This window comes from Leguminivora glycinivorella, chromosome 26 (genome assembly GCF_023078275.1).
Source record: "Leguminivora glycinivorella isolate SPB_JAAS2020 chromosome 26, LegGlyc_1.1, whole genome shotgun sequence".
Lineage (NCBI taxonomy): Eukaryota > Metazoa > Arthropoda > Insecta > Lepidoptera > Tortricidae > Leguminivora > Leguminivora glycinivorella.
Window position 1 is genome coordinate 7,761,344 of NC_062996.1, and position 26,825 is coordinate 7,788,168.

Below are 26,825 nucleotides of genomic sequence, written 5' to 3' on the forward strand. Positions count from 1 at the left end.
CTAAGAAATATATAAAGTTGAATTTGTAAAATAGCTAAATAACAAGAGAATCATAACAAAGAACAATAATCATTGATGGCGTTTTTAAGGTATGAATATTAATAGGTTATTATTGCAAGGTCGATAAAACACATCACATCACTATGCTAAAAAACATAACCTTTCCGAGTTTGAGAAAACTTCCAAAAAATATGCAAAAATCTATACAGAATTGAATAAGATTTGAATTGTATAAACTACTAATATGTACATTTATATTTCTGCCAGGTCGTATCAATAAATATTATCAAAAACTCAAGAAACTTACCGATGAAATGATATAACCTCTTGCGTGTTTTCTTTTCTTCCTGAATGTGATTTGCAACACTTGTTCACACAAGCCATAGTCAGAAATGAAACTTGGAACTATCACAAATATACACTGAGCTATTTTTTCCACGATCTATCAGAAATCCTCACAAAATAAATAAATATCGTCAAGACGACCATTGAAGTCGCGCTAAAAATTCGAACCAATATAATACGACTATGTACAGTTGTCAAAGATGGAGACCGAGTGTGAAATGACAAACGTATATTTAATTTTGCCGTATAATAAATGGACCCCAGGTCCGTTTTGACATCAGCATTTAGGGACAACCTTCGAGAAAACGAAAGAAGTTGTGGAATATTGTCTCATTCGCTCATATAAAAAAGGTAATAGTGTGGTGTGAGTAAGATACATGTCACCGAGCTCTTATTTTAGCATGGCTTCCATGCTTTAGTTATACTTCCGTGTTATTCAATGACGTCATCACTGTCATACATTGGGGATACCAGTCAATTTTCAAAGTTACTACCAGCCCGTCGTCACTCCATAGTATGATAATATCATCAAGCAATGATTCCCAACATTACGACACAAAAAAAATGCTATCAAAATGACATCTATTATTAATAGTACTAAAGTCCACCTAAAGTCCATTATATTTTGGTAGCAAAAATACATAGATAATAGAGTTTCATATTTCCTTAGTCTATGGCCTGACCTACGTGTTTTTTTTTTTCAAAACGTCAAGTCGTCAACGTCAAATCTGTCGTAACTTGTTTGAATTTTGTAAGTTAAGTAAAGGACTTTCGATTGATCCATGGAACATGGCGGATCGTTCTCCAAATATGTATTTTTTATTTTTGCATTCTGCTGTTTAATGTATAAGTTTGATAGGATATTATGCAGTAAATAGCCTACGCAAAGGGTGCAGTTGATGAAGAATTCGTTTGGAGATGCGAATATCCAATTCTACGGACATCACTCGTCAGTTCGTGGTCCCGGCCGCCATCATGCTTTGTACTGCTGCTCCAGCTATCCTCCAGTGCAACGTGAAGGCCTAATCACTTACATGCACACATCGGTGTTTTTTATATCTATGTAATACACTTGTTATTGGCAAAGGCCCACGAGGCTGCCATATTGAATAAATGAAATAAGTTAAGTAAATAACAAAATAACTTAAGTTATTATTGAAATTTCGGGCAAACCAATAGGTAAGAAAGTGTGAAATTTGTGATGGTGGCTTGTTTTTGCCTAGCTTTGCACTGGATATATGCAGGTCGGTAACTAGTATTTTGTTATATTTTCGTTTCGAGTTGCTAACAATTACCTACTCATTTAACCAATTTAAAGTAGTACTTATCATGTACAGTCTACGATTTAAGCGAAAACATTCTGTAAATAAGTTTTTTCGTAAACAAACAAATAACCTAAAATACCAATAGAGTGTGACCAACTTATCGATAATCTCTTTATTTCAGATGACGATTATGGGTAATTTTAACAGGTAACGAAGAATCGGCATATTTATCCATCTCCTGTATGAAGATAATGTTGGGCAAAGGTTTTCAAGGCTTTTTGCAGTAAATATTAACTTTCCCTGGCAAACATGCAAGAAACACGAAGATTGAAGCAACAAATACTGGCTTATAACAAAACTCTTAATTAGGAGGCAGTGCCAAATATGAACGTCAGGCACAGTAAATCATAGGAATTTTCTGCAAACGCCTCAAAATTAGTTCAACTGAGAAGTACTATAAAGTAGTTGAAAAATTACTTCATGTAAAAGAAAAGTGATAGTATATTTTGCTTTTGTTTTATTAATTTTATACAGGGGCGTATTAAAGGCGGCAGGCTCTTTTTAGAATAGCGAAGCAGCGTTTTTTCTTAAATTTCATACTTTATCGTCACAACGGGGCGGTAATCCTGACTGGCTCAGGATGCCAACGCCAAATCCTTGAAATACGCCTCTGACAGCCGTCCCAGACATTTTTTAAATATATGTATAAATACTATAAATTTACTGTTAAGTCGCCATACTGCAAAATATCGCAAATTTATCGATATCGATAAATATTAGGGACTGGGTTGGTCGAGCCCTAGCGATTTTTTCTTTGTGTTGGTAGTAGTGACATGACCCACAGAGAACCTCCTATAGAGTAGCAATCTTGTATATTTTGTTCGCGATACGAGTCACCAGTGCCAGGGGTGCGAGGAGCGGGCGGGGAATGTGTTAAGCGCGCTATGATTGGCCGTTTCAAGGACGGCGGGCAGTCGCGCCAGATGAAAGGGACTGTCCCTCTACTGACGCGTAAGTGGCCAATGTAAGTTGACCTATGCCGGCTCTGAATAAATTATAAATATGACTTTTATGTGGAATGTAATGACGTCTGTTTTTAAATTTGAGCTTCTTGTTACCTTTCCACACCATTTCACACTACAGGTGGACATCTTTAAGACATCAAAATACCCTTTTTCAATTTTTTTACTGCGAAAAACACGCGCTGCTTTCGGGTCTGTTACTTGGTCGCTACTGATCGGGCACGGCGAGCGCCCGCGCTTATATCAGTGCAAATACTAGGAAGGCCGGCGACCGCGAGTCGTCTTATAATGGATGTCTATAGGGGTTGGTCTGTGGACATGACCTCACGACCGTCGAAAAAACGCCTGCATAAATCGGTTCGAGGGTTGTTCGAGAGTGCCGACTCTTAAAACGTAGTGATTCAATGCTCTTTGGTTACTACCAAATCTACTAATACCCATTTGAACATGTTTTTCAATTATACAAATCTTTGATTTATTGGCATCAAAATAGTTACATTATAATTATTTTTCAATTCTTTGAAATATATCGAAACCCTAGTTTGAATATAACACTAATTCAATTCAATTCAAATTCAAAATATCTTTATTCATGTAGGCCTAGTTACAAGCTCTTATGAATAGTTCATTACATATATGTTATGATCTTAATCTAACCTAATTATCAGAGCAATTTATTGTTGTAATTATTGTTCATAATAATATTGAGTCTATAATATACAATTTCATATAAAAATAATCGTTAAACAAAAAATATATAATTAGGTATATGTATATATAAAAATACATGTCTAGAATATTTCTAGGAAAAATCCAATGTCCAAAAAAATACAATATTAATTTCATCAACAATAATAATAATAAAAAACGTAAAAATAAGAAACCATTTCGAATAACAATTAATCCCACGTTGTTTTATCATTCATGTAGTCTTGTGTTGTATAATAAGCTTTGGAAATGAGTACACGCTTTACATGATTCTTAAATTTATTAATTGACAAGTCAGTAATATGATTCGGAAGTTTATTATAAAATCGAACACAATTACTCATGAATGATTTCTTAATTTTACAGAGCCGTGTGAAGGGCACCGCGAGTTTATGTTTATTTCTAGTATTTATATTATGTACATCACAGTTTTTCTTAAAATTACAAATGTTTTTATGTACATACATAATATTCTCATAAATATATTGACAATGCACTGTCATTATATTAATGTCCTTAAACTTATCTCTAAGCGAGTCTCTATGGTTCATTTTATATATTGCTCGAATATGACATAATAATAATAATCTTATACTTTTAAACGAGCAATTCTTGTATATTTATTTATTTATTTATTTATATATATATTTATTTACACTGACGATCTCGGAAACCGCTCTAACGATTTCGCAGAAATTTGTTATGTGGGGGTTTTTGGGGGTGAAAAATCGGTCTAACTTATCCTTAGGTCCCGGAAAACGCGAATTTTCGAGTTTTCATGCGTTTTTCTTCGCGCGCCATCTCGTGTGCAGTAGTTGTACTGTTAAGACAGAATTCTTTCGGTCGATGTAAGTACTATTTATTGCAAACACTAGATGGCGACACAGGTCAAGGCTAAAACGAATAGAAAATACACTATTTGAGTTTTTGTGGCGAAATGCGCGCCATCTCGTGTGGAGTAGTTGTGTTGTTAAGGCTGAGAATTCTTTCGCTCGATGTAGGTACTATTCATTTTTGAACTAGATGGCGACACATGTCAAGGATACGAAACAGAACCGAGCGAAGCTCGGTTGCCCAGATATTAATAATAAATGTGCGGTCATGCATGTACAGCGGGGGGAGGTTGTAAATTCAGAAAATTTACAACTTTCTGAGACGATGTCGTTCAGATCTATCTCTGAATCAGAAACCTATAAGTACCTTGGTATGTCACAGTCGTTGGGTATTGAGGATGTTGGCATTAGACGGTCGGTGAAGGAGCGCTTTTTCAGTCGGCTGACAAAAGTCCTTAACAGTCTTTTGTCAGGAGGCAACAAAGTGCGCGCCTTTAACGCCTGGGTAATGCCTCTACTCACATACTCCTTTGGCATACTACGGTGGACCCAGACTGAGCTGGACGCCCTGGATCGGAGGGTCCGCTCACTGCTTACCACACACCGTATGTTACACCCGCGCTCGTCTGTTATGAGATTGTACATCCCACGGAAGTGCGGAGGTCGAGGCTTCCTAAACGCCAAAGATCTCCACAACCGTGAGGTGTACAATCTCAGGAATTACTTCCTTAACAACGAGTGCGGGATGCATCGTGATGTGGTGGCAGTGGACGGAAACCTCACGCCGCTCTCCTTGGCGAAAGAGAACTGGCGCAAACCTGTGGTACTAAATACTGCGGACCGCAAGGCGGTATGGGAGAGCAAGCAGCTACACGGGCGGTTCTACAAGGCCCTCACGGGACCCGATGTAGATCTGCTCGCATCGGTGAACTGGTTACGATTCGGGGACCTCTTCGGAGAAACCGAGGGTTTTGCCTGTGCAATTGCGGACGAAGTTATGATGACGAACAACTACCGGAACTATATCCTGAAGGACGGTACGGTCGACATTTGTCGGGCATGCCGCCGTCCCGGAGAGTCACTCAGGCATATTATTTCCGGTTGTTCTCATCTTGCTAACGGCGAGTACTTGCACAGACATAATCTCGTAGCCAGGATTATTCACCAGCAACTTGCTCTTCAATACGGCCTTGTGGACCGCGAAGTACCGTACTACAAGTACTTACCTGCGCCTGTTCTCGAAAATGGTCGTGCCACGCTCTATTGGGATCGATCTATTATCACTGACAGGACTATTGTAGCCAATAAGCCTGACATTGTGATAATAGATCGACTGCAACGCCGGGCAGTGCTCGTTGACATCACCATCCCCCATGATGAGAATCTCGTGAAAGCCGAGAAGGACAAATCCAGTAAGTACCTAGACTTGGCTCACGAGATAACCGCCATGTGGGATGTTGAATCAACGATCATTGTTCCGATAGTCGTTTCAGCGAACGGTCTCATAGCGAAGAGTCTCGACCAACATCTTAAGAGACTCTCGCTAGGTGGCTGGATCAAGGGCCAGATGCAGAAGGCGGTGATCTTGGACACAGCGCGGATAGTTCGACGGTTCCTCTCTCTGCAGCCCTAACCACCGGCAGCTTGGGCCCTGCCCCGCTGCTGGCGGCACCCTAGGTTAGGTTTTTTATAATGTGTTTATATGTGTTTTATATTGTTTTGTAAGTGGTTTTGTATTTTACTTTTATATTCATATTATAAACAGCCTAGCCTAAGACTTGAAAGAAATAAAGAGAATAATAATAATAAAATACTTTTGGATACCGTTTTATTAGGCAGGCGTCCGGTTTTTTATCCATAGCCCAGTAATTAGTCCATCACTTTCATCAAAATAGACCAGTTCGTTTTAGATTCCATTAACTCTCAAATAGTCCATACACCCTGGCGGGTGTTGCCTCTGCGTGTGTCCCATGATACGGGCAAGGGCAACATCCGCTCGGTGTACCCCTTACATTTCATTAAAGTGTCGAAAGGGCCTCTACGTGTTGGCTTCGGCCCCGCGCACGCCTCCCAAAGGTCCGGAACACCATTGTTCCGTGATGGGAAAGACATACAAATAAAATACTTTATTGCACACTACAGAAGAAAAAGAAACATAATTCAGAACAGATACAACGTGGTAGGCATAATGCTGTGAAAGTAACTAAAATAAACTAATCGAGCTGTTTTCACGTCTGTTAACTGACGGATCTTGCTCACTGCAAAAGCTGCAGAACTAAGTCTATTCGAGAGGTTAACAATATGGGGACCCCACTGAAGTGTAGAATCTAAGGTTATACCAAGAAAAACTGTACTATCTACCAGTTCCAATTCCTCATCCTTCACAACGACACTTGTTTGCTCATTCCTTACGTTACTATTAGTGACAAACTTAATACATTTAGTCTTTTTTTCATTTAATAATAAATTATTAACATTGAACCAGTTCACTACTTTAGAGATAGCATTGTTTACATCACTGTGAGCTTGTTGCTGTCGTTTACTAAAATAATATAAGAAGTTATAAAGTCAGGTAATATACAGATAAAAATACTACTACTATGATAACCTCATTAACACTGGCCACACGTGCGAGAGAGAAATGCCCTCTCATGTGGAACGTTTTCGCTAGTCTGATACGATCACCTTTCTGTCTCAGTGATAAGGTTCAATTTAGTATGGCAAAAAATGTGATTCCATGTGAAGTATGCTATACCTGACATACCTTCTTGATTATGTTCTAGGATTCATCTATGGCCTCGTTGCCATAGTAATAATTTAAGTAGAGAAAAACTATCCTGTCATAATATACTTCAAAATAACATTAACATATTTATTGTACTAGAATAATATAAAATAATATATAAAATGTGCTTCAGCTTTCTTTTCAATAGTCGTTAATCAAGTTCTCACGCACGCCAGCTTCCACGCTCATCAGTGAGAACTTTACATGGTAACAGAGGTGAAACTGTAAGTCGAAATGTCTAATACGAAAATAGATCCACTTACAAAAGATAACTACGACACTTGGATTATACAAGCCGAAGCCGTTCTAGTACGTCACAAACTATTTAAATATGTAGAAAACGCCCTGACCGACGATGCGTCTGCTGAAGAGAAAGAAAAGGACAGACTTGCAAAATCCGAGCTTATCCTTATCATAGCTCCGTCCGAACTCAAGCAAATAAAAAACTGCAGCACTGCCAAGGCATTATGGGACAAATTGAAGGACACTTACGCCAGCAAGGGACCTGCTCGTAAAGCGACCCTTCTCAAGCAATTAATCCTAACTAAATTAGAAAACCAAGATGTACGAACACACTTGAACAAATTTATGGATACAGTTGACAAGCTGGCTGACATGGACGTTAGTATAAACGATGATTTGTTAACGATCATGATGTTGTACAGTCTCTCTCCAGAATACGAGAACTTCAGAGTCGCTATTGAAACGCGCGATACTCTTCCAAAGCCTGAAGTGCTTAAAACCAAAATCTTAGAAGAGTTTGAAGCCCGTCATAATAAAATCGTGACCAATGACGACGAACCTGAAACATCATATCAAGAAGAAGCGTTATACGCATCATGTCGTATTTGCAAACGAAGAGGCAATATCTTCAAACGCAAAGCACATAAGATATGTACAAGCTGCTGGAAGAAAAATAATGAGAAGCCAAAGCAGAAACAAAACATTGACTCTCATCGTAACCATATTGCTACCCAGTGTCTTCTAACACGAAACAAGAAGCCTGAAAACAGCACATGGATTGTGGACAGCGGCTGTACCTCTCATATGACTTTTCAAAGAGACCTATTCAAAAATATTGAGAAAACATCCAGACAACTGAACTTCGCAACTGAAGACTTTACCGCAGAGATCGAAGGGAAAGGTACAGTCTCTTTCACAACTAAAAATGGAAGCGGTGATGCACTCACGCACCTGAAAGACACGCTGTATGTACCCAGTCTTTGCACCAACCTACTGTCTGTGAGCAAAATAACAGACGCTGGATGTTCAGTTCTATTTACTAAGAACAAGGCCACAGTAAACAATCCAAAAGAGAAAATTGTACTTACTGCCTTCAAAGAAAACGGTCTCTACTACATAAAACCAAGCAAGCACGAGTGCTACAACCTGACCACAGATGACGATGAAACACCTCCAACTACTAAACAAAAAACTGAATCATCAAGCATCGAAGATTGGCACAAGAAATTGGGACATATGAACACCAAAGACTTGAAATTAGCACTTGAAAATCAAAATATCATTGGCTTGCACTTTAACCCTAAAGAAACATTACCGGAATGTGAAGCATGCATTCAAGCGAAAATGCATAGAGTACCGGCTCCTCGTGAGAAAACAACTCAAAGAACGACTGAACGCTTACAAATTGTTCACTCAGATGTTTGTGGACCTATCCGAACGCCCACAATAAACGGGAACAAGTACTTTGTCACATTCATCGATGACTATTCCCGATACTGTCGAGTGTACTTAATGAAATCCAAAAGCGAAGTCTTGGACAAATTTAAAGAGTTCAAAGAGTTAGCGGAAACGCACACTGGGAACAAACTCAAGGTACTACAATCCGATAATGGCACAGAATATATCAACAGGGACTTCGACGCTTATCTCAAACGTAGTGGGATACAGAGAAGACTAAGTGCACCTCACACAGCTCACCAAAACGGATTAGCAGAGAGAAAAAATCGCACTTTGATCGAAAAAGCAAGAGCCCTGATGATCGACGCAAAAGCACCATTAAATTTCTGGGGTGAAGCAATCATAACAGCAAACTATCTGTCGAACAGAAGCTTAAACAGTGCTATCGAAAACAAAACACCATTCGAACTATGGGTTGGTAGAAAACCTATCATTCACCACCTGTATGTATTTGGCTCTAAAACTTTTGTTCTCATTAAAGGCACAAATGGTCACAAATTCGCACCAAAAGCAATTCCTGGCATGTTTGTTGGCTACTCTGAAACATCAAAAGCATTCAAGATTCTTCTGCCATCTAAAAATAAAGTGGTTGTATCGAAGGACGTCCGCGTGATGAAATCCATGTTTTATGACAAAACAAACAAAAACGACATCACCGATCTTTTCAACGATGACTGCTCCACCAAACCTCCAGAACCTTCAAAACCGTCAAAATTACCACATAAACAAGTGACAATACAACTTGACGACGATGAAGATGGAGACGAGACACCGCTTAACACCAGTAGTGACACCGAAGATGAATATCTCGACAATACGTTGCAACCAAACTCGGTCAACAGCACTGATAGTGTTCAACAACAGGAACCACAAAACTATGAAAGTGAGTACGAGTCTCTTTCCGGTTCTCACAACTTTGTCGATGATAACGAACCTTCTAATCCTGCTGACGCAGAAGATCTAACTGAGACGATTGATGTTCATGCTTCAACTTCAACTCCAACTCGAACTTTGAGAAACAGGTCTACCATTGCAGCTCCAAAAAGGTATGACGATTTCATTTTGGCTGCAGCTGAAGAAGTTGAAAATCTTCATAAACCGAAAGAACCTGAAACTTTCAAAGAGGCAATGGAATGCCCAGACAGCAAGAAATGGCAAGAAGCAATGAAAAGTGAAATTCGCTCATTGAAGGACAACCAAACATGGGATCTGGTCGAGCTACCCAAAGGACGTAAAGCCCTACCATGCAAATGGGTGTACAAGGTAAAAATGAACCCTGATGGTTCCGTCGAAAGGTACAAGGCCAGAATGGTCATCAAAGGCTATTCCCAGATACCTGGAGTGGACTACGACAGAACGTTCAGCCCAGTGGTTCGTCTGAGCACTGTACGTTCACTGCTTGCCATCGCTAGTCATGAAAATCTGAAACTGACACAGTTTGACGTCACGACCGCCTTCCTAAACGGAGAAGTCAAGGAAGAAATCTTTATGAAACAACCCGAAGGATATCGTGATGGTACCAAAAGAGTTTGTAAATTGAAACGAAGTTTGTATGGATTAAAGCAAGCGCCACGCTGCTGGAATACCTGCATAGCAGACTATTTACTGCAAACCGGATTCAAGCAGAGCGAGGCGGATCCATGCCTGTTTATGCGAACCAGAGGACAGTCCAAGGTTGTGATAGCTCTATACGTGGACGATGGACTTGTAGCGCATAACTCTACAAAAGCAGGAGATGAGTTCTTGAATGAGTTAAGAGCCAGATTCCAAATAACCACCAAACCAGCGTCTTACTTCCTCGGAATGGAAATCAACGTGCAAAAAGACTCCATATCTCTATCTCAAAAATCGTACATCAAGAAAGTACTAGAAAAATATGGTATGTCTAACTGCAAGTCAGCACCATCACCGATGATAAAAGATATTGCGGGAGCAGACGACAACATTAAATCAAACTTTCCTTATAGGCAAGCCGTAGGCGCTTTAGCCTATTTATCTGTAGGTACGAGGCCTGATATCTCCTACGCTGTTGGAGTAGCCTCAAGACATTTGGAAGCACCTACTAAGGAAGATATGATGCTTGTTAAGCGCATATTGAGATATCTAAAAGGGACCCAAGAAAAGGCCCTAATCTTTACAAAACAGACACCGCCGCACTTGGTCTGCTATAGCGACGCAGATCACGGAGGAGACCAGAATACTGGACGATCAACATCTGGTATGGTTTGCTTGTTCTCTGGCGCCGCAATAAGCTGGCGAAGCCAAAAGCAAACTACTGTTTCCATTTCATCGACAGAGGCTGAAGTAATAGCAGCAAGCGAAGCAGCCCAAGAAATATTATGGCTAAATCGATTGTTCAGCGATCTGACTAAAACGGAAAAGCCAGTTCTGAGATTGGATAACAAATCAGCTGTCTACCTAGCGCATAATCCTAAATATGAATATCACAAGCGCACCAAGCACATTAAATTAAAACACTTCTTTGTTAGGGAATGTGTGAACAATGAAGACTTCAGCGTTGAACAAGTTCCTGGCGAAACCCAACTCGCTGACATATTTACGAAGCCTTTGTTTGGACCCAGACTTCAGGAATTGAGTTACAGAATGGGACTTAAGAATTTATCCTGAAATTCTTTAAACTTCCGAGGGTGTGAAGTATGCTATACCTGACATACCTTCTTGATTATGTTCTAGGATTCATCTATGGCCTCGTTGCCATAGTAATAATTTAAGTAGAGAAAAACTATCCTGTCATAATATACTTCAAAATAACATTAACATATTTATTGTACTAGAATAATATAAAATAATATATAAAATGTGCTTCAGCTTTCTTTTCAATAGTCGTTAATCAAGTTCTCACGCACGCCAGCTTCCACGCTCATCAGTGAGAACTTTACATTCCACAATCTAGTTTAATAATTCTAAATCTATGGGTCAACCAAATCTTGGCACTGAAAAATGGCGCCACCGTCTTTGTAAAACGCTTATCATGTGGCAACTATTGAGTTAGGCTGAGCGCACACGGAGGCGACAGTTGCACGACGACATTTTTTGTCTCTGTCTTGGACGCATGTAGTAACGACAGAGACAAAAAATGTCGCCGTGCAACTGTCGCCTCCGTGTGCGCCCAGGGTTACTATTGTACACCTTTTGTATGAGAACAGTAAGTTAGGATAAACAATTTTAGTTCCATTTTAATCCTTTTTTTGTCAGCCTGTATGGAAGATTTTATCTTCAATTATATCTTAATTTCGAAGTTGCGGTACGGTACAGTCGTGTGTTAACTTCTTAACGTATCTCAAAATCAAAACTGTCAAGTGATGACTGTCACTTCAGTTTGAAGGTTAGGTTGTTGTTAAAAAATATAACTGAATGGAACAATAACACTACTTGCTCTTGCTCCTGGTTAGTGTTAGCATCTGTTAGGTACTACGTTTTTATTTCAAATACATTATTATTTCACATAAGATAATTCCCGTTGTTGGAGTTTGGCAGTCACGGCTACTTGTAGGAATTGGCGTATGCAATACGCATACAAGCGTAGCGGTTGCGATGGACGTGATGCTAGTGTGTCGCTGCTGCCTGCTGTGTCCCCCGGACAAAGACCTGACGACGCCGCACACACATCTCGGCAAAACGGAGATATATGCCGACATGATCAAGGAGTGTTTTGATATTCAAGTAAGTTGTGTGCACAAATTTAAAAGTGTGTGAAGTCAATGGATCATACTGTTATAAATGTTAGGACAGCATGGTGTTTAATTAAATGTGTGAATGGTTTAAGTTGCAGCTGACAGTGGGCGGCTCGGGCTCGAGCGGCATCTGCTGTACGTGCGTGGGCCGCCTGCGAGACGCGAGCGACTTCAAGCTGCAAGTGCAGCGCAGCCAGGCGGAGCTGCAGGCGCGCTCGCAGGGAGCGAGCCTCGTCAAAGGTCGGGAAGCACCACCTGCTATTGTAAGGACTGAGTGGATGCTCGGAGCAGAGCTTTCAGCAGTGCAGGCGAGCTTGCGTGCACCCTATGCGGCGTGAACTCAGAACACTTGTATGAGCGTCAATTGTTTGTTATGCACACCACACACCCCACGCCACTGCACGCTCGATATAAGCGTGCACTCAGGCTTTACATTTAGTGTTCTGTACTGATATTAATATTACCATGACCGGTCTGGCCTGGTCGATAGTGACCCTGCCTGCTAACCTGCGGTCCTGGGCCCACTCAGCAGGTTGGTGACTTTACTATCCAGCCAAGACCAGAATGTAGTATCTGGTTGTATATGGCTTAGAGTTTTAGTGCCTGAAATAAGGATAAAATTTGAGTAACATTTAGTATCAAACCACAAAGTAATCCATTTTATGGTGAGACTTAACACACAAATAAATATAAGCATTAGATAGTACAATATACTGAATTAAGTTCATTATCTATCAGGATTCAATTCATTTTCTAATCATTAACATGCCTACAACAACAAACACGCCAGTGCGCTTTAGATTTGGCTTCATTTAGATAAAAACTTCAGACTGAATATTCAGTGACTCGCTCGGGTGGTCGGCATGTTAGAATCCGGCCAAACTATCCGTGGCATCTCTAATAGTGACATGTTTTGTGTTTGTAGGGAGTGATTTGTTTTATTTGTTTGCTCTAGAGGAAGAATCTGCAGTAGAGTGTGAAAACCCAAAAGTGCAAGACACAGATGAGTCTTGTGGGCCTGAGCCAGGTGAGTCTACTACGCGGCAATGATACATAGTCATTATTATTATTTAACTCCTCATGAGCTCAAGCACGGAGCAACATGCAACAGAGAGTTATTTATGTGGCTGCTATACATTATGAGATGCATTAAAACCATATTATGATAATGCAAGTCTTACAAGTTATGTGATGTAATCTTGTTATATTGGTGAACAATAATGAATATTTGTATTATATTGTATTGTATTGTCTTTAATGCCTAATTATGTACAGTTGCATATATAACTTTATCTTCATCTATATAATAAGTTTGTACAATAATTTTATAATATGTACTATCAGCCGAAAAAGTGCATGGAAAGCCTAAGGGTCAATTTTGCATATCAACGTCTGTAGCAAGAATGGAGTAGTGTATAGATAGAAAACTAGATGGCGTTGAAAGCAAGAATGGAGTAGTGTATAGATAGAAAATTAGATGGCGTTGTTGACCAAAAAAGGTTAATGTAGGTGAATTTGCTAATAAATAAAGAAATTCATTAAATTATTACGAGTTTTTATGTTCATTGTCGTTTAAAATACATTTTTTTATATTTTAATTTCAAACGAATGTCACTTAGTCACCGTGGGTAAAACCACATTAGGGAGAGGTAGAAATCGTTTATAAATTTTTGTTATGAGTTTTTCTAAATATGCCTTTGTCTTTAAATACTACTAAGTTAATCGTCCAGTGGCGGTGGCACCCTCATTAGTGCGTTTTCACATTGTCCAATCCGATATCGGATGTAGGACCGATATTCCATACCTTCCGACGTCCGATATCGGATCGGATAATGTAAACTGCAGAGAAATTAAACCCTAAAGACCATCGGTCAACGGCGAGCGCGTCACGTGATGTGTGCTCGCCCGAGCCGGTTCTCCCTCACCGTGCCTCCCCCCCACCGCCCGCACCAACCAATTACTTTTCTAGCAACCGTCGTTTCTGGATACATATTTGCTCGTTTTTAATTTTATAATATTTTGTCGGCTTCCAGCCAAACATCATACAAAAAGACATCACACTTAGCGCCACTGCCAGGATTTGAACTCGGAACACCAAGCGCCCGACCCTTCGTATAACCAGTGCTCTGTTCCCCTAGGCTACCAGTTGAGTTGACAACCTTGTCGAAAATTTGCCTTGCATTACTTCAATGCAATCCGTAATCTATGTCGTCTCAGTGGTCTGTTCTCAAACTCTTCTAATGACTACAGGATAAGGTTGAAATTGGCATAATAATAATGTTAATGTTAATGTTAATGTTATTCTTCCGAAATTTTTTATACTACCGCGATTTTACTTCAGAAAAGTATCTCTTGATTTTTCGTGTTTTTATTACTTGCTGGTTAAGGTTGAGATTAAAATAATTTACTTATTTATTGTCTTATTTACTACACTCTAGTTGAGGGTAATATTATTATTACTTTTCAAGTCATTACATTACTAACTATTGGAAGTATGGAACGGACATTAAAAAAAAAATCAAGTTTCCTTTATTAACGAGTATCCCTGTCTTAATGCTCCACCTGCCCCTCTAGCACAACTTGCCTTGTCGCGCGCGAGTCCATACTTGAAGTCGCGCTTTATGTATGGACTCGCGCGCGACAAGGCAAGTTGTGCTAAAGGGTCTGATCTCACATAGGTATTAATTCTAATGTGTGTAAACAAAGTTATCAGACATTGTGATACCTATCAGGGAAAGATTTCTATATTTTTTTTGTAGAATAGTTATAGTATATGTTGGTTCTTTCTCAGTGAGTTACTGAGACATCCCAGTTTAAATAGCTGTAAAATAATAATGTTTTAAAAAGTATATAATAATGTTTATATTATACGTTTATATAAACAAGGTTTTCTATTTTAGTTTGTTAGTAAATTAACTATAGTTCGTTTCAAACCTCGGGTAGTTCCATGTAACGGGAAAATTTAAGTTACCAATTATTGCATGATACTTCAGGTATTTTTTATTATTTTTTATGTCTATGATTAAAGTTATTAACTTATATAGGTAATATGAGCATTATACAATACTAGCTTTTGCCCGCGGCTTCGCTCGAGTTAAATTTGAAAATTGCGGAATGCTCCATACTCAATCCATTTTAGGGAAGAGGCCGGGGTTGGAAATACACGAAAAGTAGCCTGTGTCACTCTGCAACCCTTCAACTATCCGTTCCATTTTACCGTGAAAGGCGGAGAAACAAACAGAGACAAACACACTTTCCCATTTATAATATTAGGTAGTATGGATGGTATATCGTTAATACGATCATTTAATTTACTTCATAAAAATCATAAAATTTTTCACCACACCAACACGAACAAAATACTGACTATAAAACATCAATTTAAATCAAATCCAGCAATCTATTCAATATTTATGATTTAAAAATAATTATTTGTAGGTAAATTCTACCAGCCAGCTCAAGGCATCAAGTTAAAATTTGTATGAAATTACTTTGCACTCTTGTGGATAAAATGAAATTTGCTATCCGTTATCCAAGAGTGCAAAGTAATTTCATACAAATTTTAACTTGATGTCTTGCCTTAGAATTTACCTAAAAATGATGATTTTGAATCCTAAATATTGAATAAATTGATGGATTTGATTTAGTTTGATGTTTTATAGTCTGTATTTTGTTCGTGTTGGTGTGGTGAAAAATTTTGTGTTTCACTCGGTGGCAAAGTTTGTTTAACCTTCGTGCCTTGAAACCCTCGCAACGCTCAAGATTCCACTTTTTGAACCTCTCGCTACGCTCGCGGTTCAATATTGGAATCTTTCGCTTGCTCGGGTATCAATATTGGCACGTGCGGTTAAACAACAACAGAACTTTGCCCCCTTGGCAAAGTTGGATTCCAATATTAAAACAAAAAACAAATAACTATTACACATATATATATAAACAACCAGAAATAACTAAACGCTGTTGTTTTCATTATTGTATTTATTTTCATTTATTTTTTACTAATACCTGGAGGTCGATTTTTGAATCTCGCATACGGGATTTTGTCACTAAAATACCGGTTGAAAACGGTGACTTGTTTATTATTTTCAGTGACAATTTTCTGAATTCGAACGCGTGAGACTCAAAAATCGGCCTGCTGGTCACGATAATGTTCACTTTTATAATTGCCTAAAACCTTATACAAAGTATTAAAAAAGACGACAACGGCAAAATAAGGTATACAGCATTATCTTCAGAGAATAACTGCAATTACACATTTTATTTTACCCTAAAGGTTCTTATCTTAAAAACAAGATATATATATTAAGTTATTTATTTACTTCTAAATAACAGCCTAGATTAATAATCTAATACCTCGGGTGTTGACATGTGTAAATAAATTACAAATATCTTTCTAATATGTATAAAATTTTCACCATTTAACCTTACTGTTTGAGCAGTGGTTTAAAACTTTATTTTGGGTGTTAACTATATTATTAACCGCTATTTTTATAACATATTAAATGGTCTAATTTACAGCCGGATGGCAAATTACCCAACATTTTATTAAGGTTTAGGCTTAAGTTGCATTTCCGATCGGAAAAGGATTGAAGCCTCACCCCAATTAAAAATGTAGGTATTGTAGGTAATATGTGAAATAAAGAAGAACTAAGATTCTTAATTTTTCATTATTTCCAGCATAAATAAATTTTAGTGAATGAATCACATTAAACATAAATTTAAAAAAGCACCTTTATAAATCCTTTCACCTGTACGGTAAAACGAGAGTGGATTACAGGACTGGTAGGCAATTACCTACTTAATTACCACTTATTAATAAATTGTGTCAAGTTTGAAATTATTATCACTAATTCCAATATAGTCTTGTTATCAAATAATCAAAGGTAATATTTTTTACTTACGTGTTCAATAGAAAAATAATGTAATTTTAACATATTAAGTATAGGCATATAAAGTGAGGGCTTATATTATAATGTTATTTATACACTTATTTGACACACACTGTTGCATCGATTAACAGTCTTTGTTATACCTACAGGCTTGACCTGGCCAAATGATTATGTCACTAATATTTGGTATAACCCCTTCCTTGTCAATTACATCTTGCAAACGGGAACGCATAGATGCGACAAGATTTTGACAAAAATCTGACCCGCGAATGTTTTCCCATATTTGCAAACAATGAGCTTTCTAATGCTTTGGGGGTTCGCTCATTGACGTTATCCCAGCGCTGGACCATAACACCCCAGACATTCTCAATTGGATTTAAATCGGGCGACCTAGCAGGCCACGGAATAACTTTTACTTCATTTTTATTTTGCTCCAACCACCTCTTCACAGTATGCGAATTATGAATAGGGCAATTGTCCTGCACTAACGTTATCTGTGTCATTTCGTCTTCAGGATATACGTTTCGAACAGTAGGTAATAACGTTTCCTCTAGCACTTCCACATATGTTTCGCTATTCGCTCGATTGGGAATCCTGACGAGCTCCCCCGGCCCTGCTGCACTCATCCAGCCCCACATGTTCACCGAAATACGGCCCGACTCCATGTTAGGCACGACATTGTTGGTATCGTACCGAGTATTATTTCTGCGCCATAAATGAAGACGGCCATGTTGACTTGATCTGAAAGACTTTTCGTCAGTGAAGATAACATTACTCCAGTCGTAGTCTAAGTGATCCTTCGCAAATTGTAATCTTGCCGTTTTGTGTCTGTCTGTGAGAAGAGGCTTAACAGCAGGCCTGCGATTGTGCAAGCCTTCACTGTGAAGAACTCGACGAACCGTGTCCGCACAAGTGCCAAATAAACGGGCATAGTGGCTTGTCGGTTTGAAACCATTTTCCTCATATTCCCTCACCATAAGCTGATGTTGTGAGGGGTCTATAAGGCTCGGTCTGCCAGACCTCTGGCGGTGTGACAGCGACCCTTCCATTTGGAAACGTTGTATCCACAAACTAGCAGTTTTCCACTGTAACAATTTATAAACACGTAATTAAACATAAATTATAACCATATTTTGTATAGCATTCCAACTTATTTATTGTCTAAAACCAATTGGTAAGGAAATAATAAAACTACTTACATTCACACCGGTTTCTCTAGCTATCTCTGAAATGTTTCTCCCTTCTTCGTGCAACGCAATTATTTGCGATCTTTTGACTACGTCAATATTATTATGCGAACTCATACTCATAGTTAAATTAAAAAAGGCACAAAGAAAGCAAAGAACAGGATACCCAGACACAGAAATGAACTGAATGAGTTATACGTGAATTGTAAGGTAGGTAATTAGTAAAGACTCGAATAAGACGGAAATGTCTATCTACCCTCAGTACCCTTACAAGTTTTTTTTTCTTAATACAAAAAGTAATGAAATGTATCGAAAAACTTATAGTTATAAAAAATATTATTTGAATTAATTTGAATTATAATAAAATTAAATTATCATCATGCTGTAACTTAAGTTTTACTTCATTGCATAGAATAGTTCTTATTTGCCCTCTCTCTTCCACTCATAGCAAGTCGAGCATCGTGCTGTTGCGGACAAAGTTCGTATTTGTTGATGTTGACACAACCAGGGACTAATTTCGTAGGCTTTTTCAATTGGTCATTTGGTGTGGAGGTTCGATGCATGGATAGCTATGCAGGAGGTTCCCAGTTCGAATCCTAGCCGGCAACTATGGAAATTTGTGTTTTGGAATTATTTTAAATTCTGAATGGTTGGTGATGTAAAATGATGGCAGATGTTAAGAATAATTAGTAATTAGGTAATTACTTTCCAACGAAAAAATACCAAAAACTACAAAAAGTAAAAATAAATATAAAATTGAACGAACAGTTCGAATGGTAGGTAGGTAGTAGGTAGTGGGCTCTAAAATTAAGATAAATTACTTTTTGCGTCAATTTCGCTTTCAACGCCATCTAGTGAGCTGGAAAAAAACCAACAAGGTTTCTTGGAAGCTACGTTGCGTTCGTTTAACGTGCACGCCAATTTTGTTTAGAGTTTGCCATCCACTTTTGCGGCTGATAGTACATAGGTGTATGGTCCATCTAAATTTAGGGAAGAGGTAAATCAACTTATGTTTGTTAGTCAGTTCACTTTTGAAAAATTTGATATTTGTAATGAAACAAACGACTGATTGATGAACTCCAATAGCAATCATATTTCTTCTAAACAAACATTCTAAAGTTTAATGTAATTAAAGTATTGGTTGCCGATATCTCAAAATAAAAATTGAAATGCACTGGCAGATACAGATTTCCTAATACATTTGCTTATCGCTCCTACGCATATTTAGAGAACCTATGGTATGGATGTAAATTGTAAATAAAATAATTATGTGGAATTTGATAAAATATCTGCTGCTTATAAAGTCGTTTGGTTCAGGTGAAGAGCCTGCGGTCAAGCCGGAGATGCTGGATGAAGACACACCTGAGGAGATATTGCGTGAGTAGTCAGTTTAACTATAGGTTTAGAAGTGACCAGAACAGCAGATGGCTAAATTTAGATATGTAATTGCCGGGAATAGCAAAAAAATTTGTCATAAGTATATATTATATCGACAAGTAAGATATGTATTGCAATTACTATCCATCTGATAATTATAAAGGTATTAAACAATTTGCATAAGTATATATTAATAGTCACAAGAAAAGTGTTTTTTCTAGAATAAAATAATGCAAGATTTTAGTCTTTAATGTCTTTAATGATATAAAATTGCATAATTTACGGAACACCAACATATCCGTAAAATGCCACTAAAAATGTAATAATTAACATTTAACATGTAGCGCCACCAGCGGCTAATTTATCTTCTTCCTCCTACCTTTATCCCACGTTATGTGGGGTCGGTACAACACGTCTTCCTCTACCATTCTCCTCTATCTTCCGTCGTCTCAACACTCACATCTTTCTTCCTCCTTTCACACAATCCATCCAGCGTTGTTTGGGTTTACCCCTCTCTCTCCATCCATCAACCATCATCTCCAACATTCTTTTGCCTATATGACGTTCATCCCTCTTCATTACATGACCGTACTACGCCAACCTGCCACTCCTCATCTTTTCCGTTATAGGCGCAACTTTCAAACTTCCCCTAATATACTCATTCCTGATCCGATCCATTCTGGTCACTCCACACATCCATCTCAACATTCTCATTTCCGCTACGTGCACTCTCCTTTCATCCTCCACCTTTGTCGCCCAGCATTCAGATCCATACAATACAACAGGCCTCACAATCGTCTTGTAGATTTTCATCAATATTTAGCAGCGTCGCTACACTGAAGGAGATCTGTAGCATAAGGCACGGCCCGGAGCTAGGTCGACGCGATCCCACGAATAGTATGTTTGTTTCAGATGAAGAGTTCACAGTCAAGTCGGAGACGTCGTCCGAAGACGATGAGATGTCGCGTGAGTACCAACCCGAATGGGAAACACAAGCTGTAAGATGTCGCTACGGGTCCCATTGACCAACATGGTGGAAAATTTCGCTGACTTGGTTGAAGTCTTGTTGGCTCAGTTGGCAGAGCGCTGGAATATCCGGAGGCCGCCAATTCAAGTCTCACCTTTCCCACTTATTTAAGCCACTTTGCCACTTATTTAAGTTAATGTAAATCTACTTACTAATAATTTATAATCTTTATTGTTTTGCTCAATAAGCACCTAACTACAGTACACTGACCTACTGACACGAAATGCCTTAACCTTGACATTGGCGGAGACATCGACGACCCATTACACAGTAGAGGCGAGGGTGAGTCCGTATAAAAAATGAATTTCGCCCCTTTTTCAGTGACAAGATTTCCTTCACCATCTATAAGTGAATTTAGCTCAGTAAATAATGACTTACCTATCTGAAAATGTCAGGTTTGGTAAACATGTATAGGATATATCTCTTTTTAATAAAACGTCTGTGATTGCTAATTGCTAAAAAAAGTGCTGGTGGCGTACAAATAACAATAATCATTAGAAAGTATAAAAATACTGGGAAATAAGTTATAAGTATAGGAAAGTATCTTAACTTGATGACTCCGGCCAAAGTATACATTGCATCTCTAATAGTGACATGTTTTGTGTTTGTAGTGAGTGATTTGTTTTGTTTGTTTGCTCTAGAGGAAGAATCTGCAGTTGAGTATGAACACCCAGAAATGCAGGACACAGATGAGTCTTGTGGGTCCGAGCCAGGTGAGTCTACTAGTCATAGTCATTATTATTATTTAACTTTTCATGAGCTCAAAAATGGAGCAACATCTCGGTATCCATCCCGTATTTGTTCCGGAGTCATGGATGTTTTCTATGTATTATAAGTATTTGTATACAGCGTGTGGATTTCATACGGGCGAATAATGTATCCAGTTATAGTATCTGATCATGCGAATCGTGTAGGATAATCATTATGTTAAAAAGTGTTATTAATAATTAAGACTATGTTTCTTAAATCTGATCAAGCAGCAGTGTACGCCGTCCAACTTAATTTGACATGACATAAACGTTATGCCGTAAATACGTTTAGGTAGGTACGCTAATTGGTGTGAACGTAATACATTTCGTGCTGAATTATTGTGTATAAAAAAATATCTCATCTATTCAAAGAAAAAAAAAAACATGTAGTTAGTCTCCTTAGGTCCGGTACTAATCGTTATTAAGATATTCGCCCGTATGGAATACACACGCTGTATTATACGTATTGCTATCTGAGTACCCAATACACAAGCCTTCTTGAGCTTACCGTAAGACTTGGTCAATCTGTGCAAGAATGTCCTATAATATATATTTCTGTATAAACTTCAATAAATCACAGACCACATCTTGTGAGTTAGTTGCTATCCCTCATTACTTGGCTCGTGGCTATACTGTACTAGTCTGCTGCTTATAAAGTTGTTTGGTTCAGGTGAAGAGCCCGCGGTCAAGCCGGAGATGCTGGATGAAGACGCACCTGAGGAGATATTGCGTGAGTAGTCAGTTTGACTATAGGTTTAGAAGTTAGTAGTCAACATCTATGACAAAAAGTAAACTAGTGGCTCTGACTATGACAAAAAGTAAACTAGTGACTCTGGGAGCTAAAGACCTATTACGCTACTCGCTTAGAAAACGCAAACGTACTTAGTTTTTAAAGTCACGATAGTCCTAAACGCCTTATACGTTTTTGCCTAACACTGGAGTGGACAAAATGATTTGGAATCAATAATCACACAATCTGGTTGCAAAATTGCGATGGAGACTTGCGACCTGTAGATGAGAACATTCGGACATGCAAAAGCAAATCGAGTTGAACCGTGGTCGTCGCTGCGGTCAAACATGTGATATCAAAACTGATTGTTTCAAGATTACAAGTACACCGTCATTTACTCATAATATTCTAATAATCAACATCATAGAATGTATGTTTGTTTTAGACGAAGAGTTCTCTGTCAAGTCGGAGCCGGCGGCCGAGGGCGATGAGATGTCGCGTGAGTACCAACCCGAATGGGAAACACGAACTGTTAGATGTCGCTACAGGTCCCATTGACCAATATGCCGCAGCGCTCACCCAAGGCAGTACTTTTCCAGTTTTAAATTTATTCTAAGCCTAGTAGCATCGATTGCAGACGTTTTCGTTTTTTTGACTAATATATCCCGAAATAAGTGTAACGACGGTCAAGTAGATCTTCTGACTAAAAAAGGGTGGCAAATTTGTAAATTGTAGGACTCACCGGCTAATAAGTATCTTCATAAAGCGCGTGCCTTTCATAACCTCGACGTTGGCGGAGTCATCGACGAGCCGTAACATTAAAAAAATATTGTTTTTTCGTCTACCCTCACTTTTGACTGCACTTGTGTTTTTCGTTGCCTAGTGTTTGAAAGTGATATAATAATCGGAAATTAGTTTGTTTTGACTCAAAAAGTGTGATTTTCGTTAAATTGGGCATCAAATTTAACGTAGGAGTGTTATCTGAAGTAGATATTGTGTTTCTGTGGACTTATTTGATCAAGAAAACTAAATCATCTATAACCTCGAAATAAGTTACTAAAAATGGCGTCTTGCATGAAGTGTTCAAATCAATTGCCTAAACCGGACAGTCAAAACCCAAAAATAGTATGTGGTGGATGCGATAGGTTGATATGTGTTAAGTGTAGTGGATTGCTTGTGACGGAATTGAGAGTAATCGCCCTTCAATCGCCGACATTGAAATATTTATGCCCCGACTGTGTCCTTGGAATACGGCAGCTACCAGCTCTACGGAAGCAAGTAGATGAGCTGAAACAAGAAATTGAGGCCCTGAAAAAGAACCAAGGTCAACAGTTTGGCTTGGAAAACATTATTAGTGAGTTGGAGGACCGCAATAGGCGTAGTGCTAACGTCATCATGTTTGGCGTCCCGGAGGTGTCGTCGGCTGGAGACGTTTCCATTGAAGCGCGCAAAAGGCATGACCATGGGCTTGTGCAAGATATTTTGTCGGAATTAACCGAAACAGCCGAGCCGCTGGCCACCGTCAGGCTAGGTAAACCTCAGCCGAGCGACAGGCCACGCCCACTCAAGGTGATTTTTGCGAATAGGGCCGTGGCGGTTAAGGTTCTTAAGAACAGAAACAACCTTCGAAATAAGAGTATTTCAGTGAAGAACGATTTAACCCCGTATCAACGTGAGTACCTTAAGAAACTTCGCACTGAGCTTGAAAGCAGGATTGAGGCAGGTGAGTCCGACATTATTATTAAATATTTGAATGGCAAGCCTACCATTGTTAAGGCCCATCAAAGTAACCAGGTGGGAAAAAACTAAGCAATGGTTTTACACAGTTACCTCTTTTCTACACGAACCTGGCATCCATAATGGCTAAACGAGACTTATTCTTATTGGAAATAGACAAACTGCAACCTGTTTTTATTATTATTACGGAAACACATTTGAAACCGTCAATCGATAACAGTCTAATAAACATAAAAGGATATAACTTATTTAGATATGACAGGAGTACTGGCAGAGGGTGGGGAGGAGTTGTGATATACGTAGCAGATAAACATAATGATATCCCGATCCTTTCAGTTTTGCACCCGGAATACAACAATCAAAGGAATGTTGAAGCGCTCTGGATAAATGTTTCGTACGGCAGTTTCAGTCTTTTACTTGCAGGTGTTTACCGCCCTACGCACTACACATTTGAGGAAAGTGACAGAACTTTATTCGAGACAATTAAAAAAGCTTCGACAACTTGTAAAGGAGCACTCCTCATAGTTGGAGACTTTAATTTGCCTGACATTACTTGGCCTTTAGAGAAATTTGATGGTTACAATGTTTTACATGAACAGTTTGTAGAAATCCTAGTCGATACTAATCTTCAACAGCTTGTGACAGAATCGACACGGAAAAGAAATAATGAAGAGTCTCTTTTGGATTTAATTCTTTGCAATGAAGAAGGACTCTGCAACAACATAGTTCACCATCCGCCAATCGGTAAGAGTGATCATATGGTTTTGCTAACCGCATTACAGTTTCAGATCAACCACACACAGAGCACGGCACTAAAACAACAACGCAAAGACTTTTTCAGAGCAGACTTTGATAAGATAAATTCGTTAATAACAGAATCAAATTTTAATATCCAGGATTTAACTGATTGTCAATCTGCCTGGGCACAACTTAAAAACAGAATGATTGATATTATAACGGAGGTAGTACCGCCAAAACGAAAGTGTAAATCTAATATTAACAAACCATGGATTGGGCCGGATATTTTAAAATTAACTAACCAGAAAGTGATGAAATGGAAATTATACCAACTTGATAAATCAGAAGACAATTACAGGATTTACAAAAAACTTAATAATCAAATTATTGACAAGGTGAGAAAAGCAAGGGTCGAATTTGAAAGGACTATTGTGTTAAGCAGCCCAAAACGCTTTTACAGCTATATAAGACAAAGCCTGACATCAAAGGTTTCAGTCCCTCCGTCATTGCGCGACGAGACCACAAACGTGATCGTGAATGATAGTAAACAAATAGCAAACATTTTTGCTAACCAATTTAAAAAATCCTTTGTTATGGAACCAGATGCCGTACCAATACCGGCAGTCAGTACTTCAAAAGTGCTGAGATCTTTAGAAGAGATCGAATTCACTCCTCAAGTGGTGGAGAAAACAATAAACACCTTTAAAGATGAAACCGCTATGGGTCCAGACGGCATACCGGCAATATTCTTGAAGAAGTGTAGTCGCGCGCTAAGAGATCAGCTGTCATATGTAATGTCATTGTCCTTTATGACGGGCACATTACCTACTGATTGGAAGGAAGCCACCGTTACCCCCATATATAAAAAAGGCGACAAACTCACTGCAGCCAATTACAGACCAATAAGTTTAACAAGTATTGCATGTAAGGCAATGGAGAAGATTATTGCTAAACATATTAGACAATTTTTATCTGAAGAGCAAATCATAATTCAAGAACAACATGGTTTTATTCCCAAACTGTCAACGGTTACTAATCTTTTGACTTGCCTTGATTACTGGACGGAAAACTGGAATGAACACCTTCCAACGGATGTGGTTTACTTAGACTATGAAAAGGCCTTCGACCGGGTACCTATTAAGAGGCTTATTAGTAAGCTAGAGCATTATGGGATTCGTGGACGTCTACTAAACTGGATCCAAAACTTTCTAAGTGCTAGAAAAATGAGAATCAGAGTAGGGGAGGAGCTGTCTGAACCTATTGAGGTGCTTAGTGGTGTCCCACAAGGATCGGTCCTAGGTCCAATCCTTTTTGGTATTTTTGTCACTGATCTGAAGTCTGTTGTCAAATCTAAACTGTCACTTTTTGCGGATGACACGAAAATAATGGGAAACCCCTGATCTCGCACAATATTATACAGGCAGACTTAGATCGTATCACAGGGTGGACACATGACTGGCTCATGTCACTTAATTCAAATAAATGTACTGTTCTTCATATTGGGCCCACAAATCCTAAACTACCGTACACCATGGGTACACAGGTACTAGACGCTGTAAACTCGCAAAAAGACCTCGGAGTCACTATAACAAGCAACCTGAAATGGGATAAGCACATTCTCGAAATAACAAAAAGAGCCAACTCACTAGTATACCTAATACGGAAATCATTTAAGACAATTGATAACTCATTGTTTATAAAACTTTATAAGACATACATAAGGCCTCTTCTTGAATATGCTTACCAAATTTGGAGCCCATACTTTCAGAAGGATATTACTTTACTTGAAAAGGTGCAACGCAGGTCAACCAAGATGGTTTATGGATTACGTAATAAGCCCTACAACCAAAGGCTTGCCAGCCTTGGTTTGACAAGCCTGGAGCAAAGGAGACAGCGTGGTGACCTCATCGAAACATTCAAGATCATACATGACTATTATGACTTACCTGAACTTAAGGACCTGTTTGTTATGAGTAAGAATCACCGTCTTAGAGGCCACAGCTTGAAAATTACTCGCGTTCCCAGCACAAGCAATCC

The 26,825-nt window shown here is 38.7% G+C and overlaps 1 protein-coding gene across 10 annotated transcripts in view; it reads left to right on the plus strand.

The window, feature by feature from the left end:
* Positions 1–26,825, plus strand: part of LOC125239878 (zinc finger protein 883-like) — a 202,214-nt gene that overhangs the window by 42,517 nt on the left and 132,872 nt on the right. For 4 of the 10 annotated variants that reach the window (XM_048147614.1, XM_048147621.1, XM_048147622.1 and 1 more), the window contains 2 exons: positions 21,476–21,547; positions 22,254–22,313. The exons of 1 other annotated variant lie outside the window; for it this stretch is intronic. In XM_048147614.1, the coding sequence (XP_048003571.1) occupies positions 21,476–21,547; positions 22,254–22,313 (132 nt within the window). Of the gene's footprint in view, positions 1–11,991; positions 12,344–12,446; positions 12,595–13,309; positions 13,382–19,747; positions 19,808–20,719; positions 20,774–21,475; positions 21,548–22,253; positions 22,314–26,825 lie in introns of those variants that run through there. 5 more of the 10 variants (XM_048147617.1, XM_048147627.1, XM_048147628.1 and 2 more) reach the window with 5 other exon arrangements.